This window comes from Hemibagrus wyckioides, linkage group LG08 (assembly GCF_019097595.1).
Source record: "Hemibagrus wyckioides isolate EC202008001 linkage group LG08, SWU_Hwy_1.0, whole genome shotgun sequence".
NCBI classification, from domain to species: Eukaryota; Metazoa; Chordata; class Actinopteri; order Siluriformes; family Bagridae; genus Hemibagrus; species Hemibagrus wyckioides.
The window spans coordinates 20507800-20520465 of NC_080717.1; the positions used below are offsets into that span (position 1 = coordinate 20507800).

Genomic DNA, 12666 nt, shown 5'->3' on the forward strand with positions numbered 1-12666 from the left:
TTTTGTTTATTTATTTATTTATTTATTTTTACCTTATTGCATAAAACAGTCAATATATGGAACATTACTACTTTAGAGCAGGGATTTTTTTTAGACACATGAAGTTAACACTACTGTCACACTCTCTACTGGAAGTTTGTTACTACACACACACACACACACACACACACACACACCAGGTATATTCTCAGATTATTTGCTTTTAGGCAGATTCAATGTTTTCAACACTACATTTGTAAAACTGGTACCTAACCTGATGAGTTTTACAAGTACACATCCAAGTAGTCTCATTATAACTTGGGATATATTAGGCAGCTAGAGAACATTTTGTCCTCAAAGTTGATGTGTTAGAAGCAGGAAAAATGGGCAAGTGTAAGGATTTGAGCGAGTTTGATGAAGGGCCAAATTGTGATGGCTAGATGACTGGATCAGAGCATCTCCAAAACTGCAGCTCTTGTGGGGTGTTCCCGGTCTGCAGTGGTCAGTATCTATCAAAAGTGGTCCAAGGAAGGAACAGTGGGGAACCAGCGACAGGGTCATGGATGGCTAAGGTTCAGTGATGCACGTGGGGAGCGAAAGCTAGCCTGCGTGATCCGATCCAAAAGACGAGCTACTGTTGCTTAAATTGCTGAAGAAGTTAATGCTGGTTCTGATAGAAAGGTGTCAGAATACACAGCGCATGACGGGTCAGGGGGACCAACACAATATTAGGCAGGTGGTCATAACATTATGCCTGATTGGTGTATGTAGACAGTTACACTAGGAATGCTACAAACCTTCCTCTCTATAGAGGGCTCTGATCTGCAGGTTAATAAGTAAGGGGGTAAAACCTGCTGCAGATCAAAAACTCCGTAGATTTGTAACCCTGTACTGAAATAAATAAACCTAAGATAGGATTTAAAAAATGATTATGATTAATGATGTACAGTGATATTACTAAATACTACTTGTTTGTCTAGAAAAAAAATTAAATGAATAAAAAAAATAGGAGACATGAAAATCATTACAATGAGGAAAACAGGCAGGAAAGAGTCATTGTGAGGAATGTTTTTAATGTTGAACACAACAACAAAAAGAAATCACAATAAGCAAATAGTCATAAAAGGATTCTGGTTCATATATTGAGAATAGGGCAAGTATTCTGATACACATGTAAGAGTAAGAATAAATGGTTAATGAACCTAAAATCAATCTAAAATCAATCCTTGGATAGGAGAGACTAGCCAAACTAAGGCTCATTTACATCCATGTACTGTACAGGACCAGTTACACTCCTCCATATTCAGTTCTTCTCACGATTACATTGTGCTTTGGCCTTCTCCTTTTTCAGGTGTTTCTAGGAAGCAGAAAAATTTAGTTATATATGAATGAATACAGCCGTAATTCATATAATATTTCTGTCTTTAACGCACATATAAAAATATGAGTCATGTGAAAATCACCTTGAGTTTTTCGTAGTGTGCCTGGCTACTGCAGTGAACCTTTTTGGCAGTGTCTTCATTGGAGTAAAAACAGAAGCACACTCTACAGTAGAAGCCCATCTTTACAAACTCCACACCTAAAAATAAACAGTGCAATGTTGTCAGGCATTAATCAGCAGGACTTCTGCATAAACAGAAGGAAAGATGATGACTTACCCACTGGGACGTTTGGCTCGTATGGACCAAGAGTATCTGTAGTGGTTTCAGGTTTTTTGACGGACTCGGTCGGGGGTGTCGGGGCTTCAGTCGGGTCTTGGCTCTTCTCGGACACACCAGCAGAGGATGGAACAGATGAAGACTCGGTAGGAGGAACATCGATGTCACTCTCAACCTTCTGCTCAATGCAGAGAGATAAAGTTAAAAGCAGATTTCACAGGTAGACAAAAACATTTCCAACCCATGCAGACATATTACACTGACCTGTGTTTTGAGCTCCACATCCGGAGTTTCTGTGATGTGTTCCTCTGTGTGCTCTTTGTTAACTTTATCTACATTCTCACAAGACTCAGCTTTGACGCCCACCTCCTCCTCCTTCTCCTCCTCCTCCTGTGGGGAACTCGAAGCTTTCTCCTCACTGGGTTTCTCCTCTGTAGCTTTTCTGGATTGAGGTTCTTGTGTATTGTCTTCAGCACTTGGTAGATTTCTGATCTGAAGGATTTCCTAGAAAGTTGTTATTCTTATTCTTATCATTATTTTATAATATATCATTATTCTATTAATAAGTATATACATTATACTACTACTAATAATAATAATTATAATATAAACAATAGTAATAATAATAATAATAATAATATTAGTGATAAATAAAACAATTATATAGTCACAGACTAGTAGAAGTCTTCAGGGTCAAGACCTAATCTGCCCTCACCCCCCCTCAGGTACTCAGTTTCCAGTATATGAATAAAGACTAACCTCAGTGTTTGGGATTACGACCTTTGCTTCATCTGATTCTGAAATTCATAAAAGTACAGTTTATTTATAAGTCTATACATCTGCCTAAACAAACAAGAAAAAGCTGATGCGTTCTGACAGACCTTGAAAATCTGAAGACTTTTCTTCCATGAGTTCATCCAAGCTCACACAACTTTCAAGAATCTTGGGGAAGCCCTCCTGTTAAAAAAGACAAGACTAAACTTGTCAGAAAATTCATATAAAAATGGATATACATTCACTGACCTCTTTAAAACACCTGTACACCTGCTCATTCATGCAATTATCCATTCGTGTGACAGCAGCACAATGCGTGAAATCATGCAGATACAGGTCAAGGGATTCGGATTTTGTTCATATCAAAATTGAGAATGGAGAAATATGTGATTTTAGTAGTGCCTTTATGCATGGTATGGTTGTTGGTACCATGATTGCTGGATATTTCAGAAATCACTGATCTACTAGGATTATTTTTAACATGAAACAAACATAAATGTACATGTAATATAAAAATGCCACGTGATTGTCTGATTAGATACATGAATTGGCAGCTGTACTAAAAACATGGCCAGTATATGTACTGCATGGTTTATATCAATAATACAGTACCTCCTTTATTTCCTGGTCTTCATGTTCAAACTTTTGGTCCTCCTTCAGACAGTTCGAGGCTTCTGATGAAGCGGCATTTGGAGAATCTTCTCCAGTCTTTACTTCTTCCTCTGTGTGAATGTCCGTTACATCCATTGGTTCTGATGGTAAATTCTCCTGGTCACTTGTGGTCGGCTCATAATCATTAATGTCACGTGCCAATTCTTCACCATCATCTGCTATCACTTCTAACCCTTCAAGATCACTGTCTGAATCCATGTTGTCAATGTTGTTGTTGCTCACACTTTTCTTTCCTTCTGTATCTGCACTTGATTTTGCACTTCCAGCTTTAGTAGCAGAGCTTGAGGAAGTACTAGTGCGCTCCCTGGATTTTCGAGAATCTTCTCCCTCTCTCATGTGGCGACTCCTAGAAGAGTGGGTCCTCTCTGACGAGCGTCTTCTCTTAGGGCTAGAATGGGTCCTCTCTGACGATCTTTTCCTCTTGGGGCTGGAATGAGTCCTCTCTGATGAGTGCTGTCGTTTGGGGCTAAAGCGAGTCCTATCTGATGAGTGTCTTCTCTTTGGGCTAGAGAGTGTCGTCTCTGATGAACGTCTTCTCCTGGGACTGGGAGAGTCCCTCTGAATGCTGTGCCTGCCTGGGCTAGATGTCCTTTGGGTGTGACTGGATTGAGGTTTGGCATTAACCTCTGCCTCTCTGGACCATAAACAAAGAAAGGATAACAAATTCGAAATAGTGAAGAGAAAAACTGAAAAGAATATCATGCTAGAGGCTACATGAAGACCACCTACATTCATATAAATGCATAAAAACTAATTACCTTAGTGAGTTATATTCATAAGCGTAGGTGACTTGAATTAATTTTCCTTTTAATTTCAGTTGATTGGCTGAGTAATGTTCAACCAATTTCTTGGCTTCTGCTAAACAAGTCATTTCCACATAACCCTGTAAAAGAGATGATGTAAATTAAGAAAGCACAAGAGATTTTGCGGGGTAAAAAGGAACACCTGACATTTCTTTCCTTTAGGGCTACAGTTAACACTTAAGAACCATTTTTTAGGGTTTGGATGATTTTATAGTCATATGTGATGAGCAGGAGCATGTTATCTTCCTAAAAACCTAAAATTTCCACATATGCAAAGGACTCATTACCCGGTTCGGTAGGAACAAGGAATTTTTGACAGATCCAAAACGTTTAGCAATGGCTATCAACTCTGAAGTGGTACCCTCTCCAACAGGTAATGGTGTGAAGCTCACAACTCGAGAACACAGCTTTAAAAAAAATAAATAAATAAGGACTTAGTATTATTATGATTCATATATACACATATACGTATACACACACACACAGATAAGATAAATGGCAACGTTCAACCTACTTCATTTTTTTCTGGTGACATCGTCATGTCTGAAGTATTTTCTTGTGAGGTTCCAGCTAGTACAAGATACTGCAGAATTACTACATGATATTATAAGAAATAATAATAATAATTACATGCTCAGGAAAAAGACTTTTACCTCTTATGTCAGTGGAGGTGTGAACATTTCTGATAAATGAAAAAAAGAATTAGTCTACTACAAATCAAGTGTATTTTAAAATCTTTGTATAATAATTTTATATCGAATTCTGGACCAGAATGGTTTACCTTCTAGACGATTGAACTGTCCCGTCCCACTCTGGGTACCTACAAAAATGTAATCACTTTTACATACACTATAAATATATGAAGTATTTTAATAAGTACATTGGCGCGGACTATCGTTCTTGTTTCTCTAAATTTAACAGCTGTGTCTCAGTTGAATTCTCTGTAACCTAGTCATTAATCAGGTAAAGGTTTAAAGTCTGTGTAAGTTGAGCCTGTGGAAGTATTTTATCCTAGTGTAAAAGGTAAAATCCATTTAGAAGCAAGGAAAAATATTTAAACATCATGTCAGTAACTACAGTAACATGGCTGATACCTGACTGAATGATGACTTACTTTGCCATAAGGTCAAGCTGGCTCTGAGCATGCTGACCACTTGTAACATGCGCAGACCAGTCCTACAAAAAACAAAGACATTTCGTATATCAGATACCATGGAATATTACTTTATCTACTTTTTCTCACATTAGCTGGCACTTGTGATATATAAATATGAGAAAATGTAATAATGCTGCCTCGATGAAGACTTACTCACCTTTTCAGAAAAGACAGTGATGTTGCAGAGAACACACAAGTAAGGAAAAACTGGGGGAACCACGCCATTGAAGTCTGAGGCCTCTGTCCTAGTTGGCACTTTGTAAACTAGAAATAAATGACAATGAAATAAATGAATACATTTAAAAAATACAATAATGGAATACATAAACTATCCTCATACAACATTCTAGTTTATCCGGCTGTACCAAACTTTGTACTATACAGGCCCTGATATTTACGATGGTATTACATCAATCACATTAGCCGTGTTAACACTTTCACACGGGCACTTCGGACGCGCTGAATGAATGAACACGGTCATCTAGTGTGCACAGAGTGAAAAGCCAGGACAACCCCAGCCTGAGTGATATAGGACCATAACAACAGGAGATGATATCAAGCTCCAGAAGAGATGAGGGCGTTTACCTTCAGAGCTTTCACTCCTGAAATTACAAAAATATAACATTAGGTCTCAGAAACAGTAGGACACATTTAGAATGCAGAATAGGAGGATAAACACACTTTGTTTGTTAATGCTTACTATTATAACAGTAATAAAAATGAATGGAAGTGAAGCTGGTGTCTGGATTTATTCACAATCACGGCCCCAGGTTTTGCTTAATACATATTGTTTTAAATCAGTTTGATTTTGTTAAATGGTAAAACCATTTCTCTGATTTGAAACGGAGGAAAAACAAGTGAATTAAAGTCATTTATTTACCTTTTTTCAAAATCAACAGTCTGTGCCCACTTTGGGTACCTACAGAAAGAATATCATCAAATTTAAATAAGTATATTTATGTAGTTTTATAAAGTAATGTACGCCACACAGCTTAGATAAACACTTACTTTTTCAGAAGTTCAAGCTGACTTCTAACATGCTGATTACCTCGAACGTGAGAAAACCAGTCCTACAATAAGCAAACAAAAACATATCTTTATTGCATAGAATTACACGTCACTCCCACAAATACAGTATGTATGCAGCATGTTCCAGCCTCACCACTGGCAGGATTTATTTTTTAACCTTGTGTCATACACACAAGTTAACAATTAACGGCAAAGCATTTTGCGTACTACAATGAACAAAAACTAAATGGAGACTAACAATGAAAGAAAATTAGAAATGCTCTTTAATATAAATTCAATAAAACACAAGCCTGCCATAACTTGTTTTGTTTTTTAATCATTAAAAATATGGTGAATTTTATGCAAAAAAAATGCAGGCAATATTAGCGAGCATTACACGCCAACATTTTGTGCCTTACCAGCTCAATGACAAAAAAAAAAAAAAAAAAAGAGCTTGAGCTCTGGTTTTTTTGTTATAACTACAACTATAAAATTACAAGAAATGAAAACTAATTTAAATTGCCAATGGAAACATATGTTAGATGAAATTAAAAACACTCATCGGCTGCAGTAGAGATATTATAGCAACAGCGTATCCCAATAAACTTACCGAAGTGTCCAAAGCTGATTTTATTTTACATCTTTAGTTGGTTTGGTGACAAGGCGGTAATGATAGCTGCATGAAAACTCAAGAACCTACTTACCCTTGTAGAACGGACAGAAATGTCACAGAGACGGCACACATGAGGAAAAGCCGGGGGAATTTTGCAATTGAAGTCTGAGGCCTCCTTTCTAGTAGGCCCAACAACAGGTGGCTCTAATTTCAGAGAAAGCAAAGGCCTTGGTTTGGAATCAACAAACGAGCGTGACGAGGCCTCTGCTGATTGTATGGAATTACGATATCGGTTGGTGTCCTTGGAGACACTGTAGTCTGGACCACTACTGCTTTTACTGCTGGACCTTTGTCGAGGATTCCCCCAGCGGTCTTGCCAGGTTTGAACTTGCTCTGGAGGAAGAGGGTACACCGGATGCACAGGTCGATCGATCGGATACTCAACAGGTGTGGTGTGGCTGCTACCCTCCCAGGAATGAGCTGAGGTATCATCAAGACGCTGACTTGTGCTGGGTCTAGATGATGAAGCGTTGGACAATTTACGTTCTTTGATCTGTAAAAGCAGGCTGGAAAGTGTCTCGACTGTGAAGAGATGCTCAGGAATCTCTGCAAGGTGGGCAATGTCACTCGAGTCTAGCCCACAGCTATGAAGAAATGACAAAGCCTTCCCGGGCATGTTTACCGGAGAGTCTACAGTTCTGTTGGAAGATGCTGTAGAGCGAGTTTGCTCCTGAGATGAGGATCTAATGCCTGGCCGGTATGTATTGGATTGTCTCTGGTACGAGTCTGCATACATGTCCTGATGTGACGGAAAGTCATCCTCTCTGTTTGTGTAGGGGTATTTCTGAGACATGCTGCAGGGGTGGAGATTTCCAAATGACAAAAATCTAGAGGAAGCAGCTGATCAGTTGCTCAATTTGAATCATTTACCTGTTGATAAAGGTTGTAGATAAGAAGAAAATCATGCACTCATGGTCCTTCTCGTAGCGAAGAAACGAGTCAACAAACACGGACTTACCTCCAAGCATCAGTGAGACACATTCATTCAGATGCTGGTGCATTATGCAATCATGTCTGAAACATCATCATACAGGATTCTGAAATGGGTGTGTCGATAATTGCGAGGCTAGCTAGATGCTGTTTCCTGTTCTGGAAGAAATTTTTCAAGGCATGCATGAAATGTAGTAAACATCTACAAACCAAGGTATTCACTTTACTGAAGGTCTGTTTAAGAATTAATGTGATTCTCATAATAAAAAGGAACGTTGCAGTCTTTACTCCAGCTGTCTAACACACCAAACTGAAATGGATTCTCCTCTTGAAAGCTACAATAACTATAGAGGCTATCGTTTTACAATACAAGGCCATGTCAGGTTGTTCCTACCCACAGTGATAAGACTGTAATATCAGTGCTGAGACTAAACAAACACGTCACTGCCGCTACAATGACCATGAAAAAATAAGCAAGAGCTGACAAATAAATTAATATAAACCTGTGATTTAAACTACACTCCCGGAATCAGATCTGAGTATGTAAAAGCCCTGTGGTTTTTCTATACCACTAATGGACTTATTTGCACCCAGGTGCCTGTAATCCATACACTGCTGTTCTGGGAGAGGTCCATTAGTCAGTTCAGCAATGCTCCTTTGCTTGTATTCACACACTGATAAACAAAGACACAGCTGTGTAACAGCTGGACACCTGTCAGTTATTCTATACCTATAAAGTGACCTATATAGTAGGTGTTTGTGTGTGTGGGTCCAGTATCAGTGTACTGAATGGCCTTAAGTGTCTCCTGCAGTTCATATTGCAACACTTAGTTAAAATGCAAGTAGTTTAGCATTTATTCACCAGCAATAATAATAAAGCGAATAATAATGGTCTCAAGTTATTTAGAGATGTTTCGTCTATTATGCTTCCCTACAAATATACATACATGTGGAAAACTTCTTCGTGAATGTTCAATAAGATCACACGAGCTTCATGCATTAGCTTACCACAAACACCATTAATGTACCACACAGCTAGCTGGCTAACTAGCTCGTTTTTACACTTTCGACGGAGAGCCATTAGATTTTCCTCTGCAGCCATGTACCTTTCGATTAAACACCAAAACAGAACTGGCGAGAGAGACAAACAAACAAATATAACATACCTTTTTTTTAGCTGAATTTAGTGAATGTCCAGCGAAATTCAGTTCCTCTGTTTCCCTTTTAGCGCGCATGCGCGAGATCACGAGACGTTGTTGGCAAACGTGCTGCATTGAGCGGCTGGTGCATGCGCGCACTTTGTACTTTTCATCAAAATAAAGTATAAAGTATATTTCGCGGTCTTTCTTTGATAGTTTGCAATTAAACACATGTCTTAAAGCCTCTAATGTCTTATTATAAGCATTTATGCTGCTTGATTGTTAGTCGTATGTTCTGGATAAGTACAGCTTTCGCTTTGTTTATAGTCAGTGTATTAACTAGAATTAAGGCATCAATATAATTCACTAATTTATTCTTTCTTTGGTCACATAACTTGAAGCTTTTTTTTTGCAGTCACAAATAAACTATATTGCACAGCAGAAAACGCAGTCTGTGTTGTTATTCTAGGTTACTTACCTCAGTTAAACTCTAGACTTTACAGAAGCTGAACTAAAGTTTATTCTATGTGCTTTTATACAGAAAATGTAATCAGTTAATTAAATCAACATGGAAACACGTTTATAATGCACTGAAGTGATGTATGTACATGACATTCATTATTATACAGAGGGAAACATTTCTTAGGCCTCCAGAAAACCCGGTTCCCTTAGAGACTGTTCTATAGCTGAGATTTGTTATAAATGATAAATGTCACTCATATACATCACTTTAAAAGCATGATTAGTCCCCCCTGTGATTTTAGTGTAGGAAACTGTTCTATAGTTGAGACTCGTTATAGATAATGAAAGTCACTCATATACATCTCCAACATCGCTTTAGAGCATTATAAATACTCACAGTGAAATGTACAGAGGGAACGAAACAGCTGTATAGCTGAAACCTGTTATACATAGTGAATGCCATGTAAAGGCAGCATCAGTATCACTTTAATGCATTATTAGTCCTCACAGTGTAATATACAGGGGGCAACACATTGTTCAGGCCTCCAGGTAACACTGTTCCCCCTGTAATTTTAGTGTAAGAAACTGTTCTATAGCTGAAACTTGTTATAGATAATAAATGCCACTCATATACATCACCAACATCACTTTAGAGCATTATAAATCCTCATAGTGTAATATACAAATATACACCAATAACTGTTTTATAGCTCAAAATTGTTATTATTATTCAAAGTTTATTTATTTAATCAAGAAATTTATCTTTGTGTTTCCTCGGCCTCTTCAGACTGAAAATCACCCACTAAAATTACTACAGGACAGAAGACAGGGGACATGTGAATATGTAGAGATCTGGATCTTGGATCTTCGTTCAAAGGTGACAAATTGCTTGACAAACTGAAATGAGACTTTGATTTGAAGACTGACCATAAGCAGTTTCATGGGTTTAATTTGATCAATTTGTATTAGACTCAATTATTTGAAACAGTTATACACATACAGTATGAACACCTTTGGGATGAATTAAAGTGGAGACGGCAAGCCAAACCTTCTCATCCAGCATCAGTGCCTGACCTCTCAAATGTGCTTCTAGAGGAATGGTCAAAAATCCCCATAAACACACTCCTAATCCTTGTGGAAAGCCTTCTCAGAAGAGTTGAAGCTGTTATAGCTGCAAAGGGCAGGCAAACTCCATATTACATTCATGTGCATACATCCCAATTCTGGCCTGGCTTTCAGTCTCCACTTTAATTCATCCCAAAGGTGTTCTGTCAGGTTGAGGTCAGGACCTTCTCCACACCAAACTCGCTCATCCATATCTTTATTGACCTTGCTTTGTGCACTGGTATGCAGTCATGTTGGAACAGGAAGGGGTCATCCCCAAACTGTTCTTACAAAGTTGGGAGCACGAAATTGTCCAAAAAGCATTAAGAGCTCCTTTCACTAGAACTAAGGGGCCAAGGCAAACCCCTGAAAAACAAACCCGAATTCAATGATTTAGAGGGGGTGTCCCAAAACTTTTGGCAACACAGTGTAGGTTTATCTGTAAACGTGTTTTGAACATAGTTATACCTTTAAACATCTTTTAGATCATTGTTTTATCTTTGACCATCTTTTTGAACATCACTGGCATCTCCTTTAAGCATTTTTAACAGCAGATTTCTGAACTCTTCTGAGACATCTGTGTAAAGTGAACAGTAATCTCTCAGCATATACAGTCGTATGGTGTTCTGTACACAATGATTAGGAACTTTAAATAGGTTTTCTAGCAATATCGGGACATGCTTAAGGATAAACATGAACAATAAAGATGAATATGAATAGATATGAGTTGTGTGGAGCTACAGGTAGTGGTTTGTCTGAAACAGTCTCCATTTTCTCACAGAGATGGCGCTAAAGCTTTTGTCATGGACTCTCGGGCTGTTTATACAAATAAAGTTGAGGGTCAGGAGTAAATGAGACATTTTTTTTCTGTTTTCTGCAAAGACACTCGGCTCTGGGATGAAGTCTGAATATTAGTGTGAGTATTTTTTATTAATATATAAAATCCTCATCGTGTGCTATGGCTTCCTTCGCCTCCTCCACTCACTAAGTACTCCAGTCTCTTCAGCACTTTCTAAATAGTGCAGTTCTGGGCAAAAGTGGAAATTATATATTGTTATTGCTTGACTGTGATTGTTAATTTATTATTTAAAAGAAAACCTGCCCTCAAATATAAGGGTAAAAACACGACGTTCAGTGGATGTAGCTGTAGCTAACAGTAGCTTAGCAACATCGGAAGTCTTTTTACATTAGTTGTTGTTAATACCAAATAAATGACTATTTAACACTTGAATGAATTCATTTCCCACGACAGTGATTTACGTGCACAGTTTTTACTTAAGTTTTAAGATAAAATAAGATACTAATATGAGTTTAATTAAAGTTAGTGAACCTTCCACCATGTATATGAGCCGAGCGCGCCGAGACGGGACCTGCGCATGCGCAAAGCGCGCAGACGCGTATCTTGAGAATTGCACGAAGCGCATTCTACGTCATCATTCTGAGCTTGCCAGTGACGCCATAATGGGTTACTATGACAACTTCTATGACAACCAGTCGATTTTTTTTTTCTGACCATTTACATGTTTCAGAGAGAAGTAAAGCAGACGTTTTCTCCAAGGAGGACAACATTCGAGGAACAAATGGAATACAAGGCAACAGAGAAGCACATGGGTCCAGGATCTACATCTACAACGCTTCCTCAACTCGGTGTTATGGAAAGCTTAACTGGAACTGCCCGCGGCATAAGAAAGCGTCCAGTAGAAATGTCGAGGTGGCCACCGCAGACTGATAACAGGACGGATCACCACAGATGGAGAGAAGAACCTCCTCAGTTTTTGAACCGGCGTAGATTTATTATTGAGGGCATCGATGACATTACCCCCTCTTCCTGTCCATATCTGGTGAGAAGTATTTTAGATTCTATCAAAAGTACAATAACAAACCAGAAGCAGCTCAGCGATTTAAATGATATGAGCACCGGTCATCAGAGGACTGAAACACAGATGTTCAGCACCGGTCATGAGAGGAGGACCGACTCGCCTGACACAGATGTTCCAACTCTGACCGGAATTCGGCACGAACTGTTAAAAAAGAAGGAAAGGTCAAGGAGAACACTAAATAAGATACCATTGGATCACCATAGGAGGACTGAAAAGCCACAGATTTTCTTTGAAAATTTTGAGGACCATCAGGATGTTAGCTCCTCTAACATTCATCTTCCACCTTTGGGTGTTACTCCAAATAATTTGATTCAGAAGAGCAAAAAGGGCAAGTCCAGGGAGCAGCAGGATATCAGCTCTTCTGAGACACGTTTTCCAGCTTTGACTGGAACTCCAACCAAATTGTTGAAAAAGGAGGTGTCAGTAAG

The 12666-nt window shown here is 38.5% G+C and overlaps 1 protein-coding gene across 1 annotated transcript in view; it reads right to left on the minus strand.

Annotated features, from left to right (window-relative positions):
• Nucleotides 1-1032: 1032 nt before the first annotated feature.
• matr3l1.2 (matrin 3-like 1.2) overlaps nucleotides 1033-12666 on the minus strand; it is a 29051-nt gene continuing 17417 nt past the window's right edge. The window contains exons 22-39 of the mRNA XM_058396426.1: nucleotides 6755-7563; nucleotides 6051-6112; nucleotides 5923-5961; nucleotides 5628-5644; nucleotides 5200-5306; nucleotides 5001-5062; nucleotides 4668-4706; nucleotides 4540-4568; nucleotides 4401-4456; nucleotides 4174-4293; nucleotides 3842-3966; nucleotides 3024-3717; nucleotides 2519-2594; nucleotides 2397-2434; nucleotides 1902-2141; nucleotides 1638-1815; nucleotides 1443-1558; nucleotides 1033-1336 (exon numbers count right to left, since the gene is read on the minus strand). Of these exons, the coding sequence (XP_058252409.1) occupies nucleotides 1283-1336; nucleotides 1443-1558; nucleotides 1638-1815; nucleotides 1902-2141; nucleotides 2397-2434; nucleotides 2519-2594; nucleotides 3024-3717; nucleotides 3842-3966; nucleotides 4174-4293; nucleotides 4401-4456; nucleotides 4540-4568; nucleotides 4668-4706; nucleotides 5001-5062; nucleotides 5200-5306; nucleotides 5628-5644; nucleotides 5923-5961; nucleotides 6051-6112; nucleotides 6755-7563 (2861 nt within the window). The 3' untranslated portion in view covers nucleotides 1033-1282. The remainder of the gene's footprint in view (nucleotides 1337-1442; nucleotides 1559-1637; nucleotides 1816-1901; nucleotides 2142-2396; nucleotides 2435-2518; nucleotides 2595-3023; nucleotides 3718-3841; nucleotides 3967-4173; nucleotides 4294-4400; nucleotides 4457-4539; nucleotides 4569-4667; nucleotides 4707-5000; nucleotides 5063-5199; nucleotides 5307-5627; nucleotides 5645-5922; nucleotides 5962-6050; nucleotides 6113-6754; nucleotides 7564-12666) is intronic.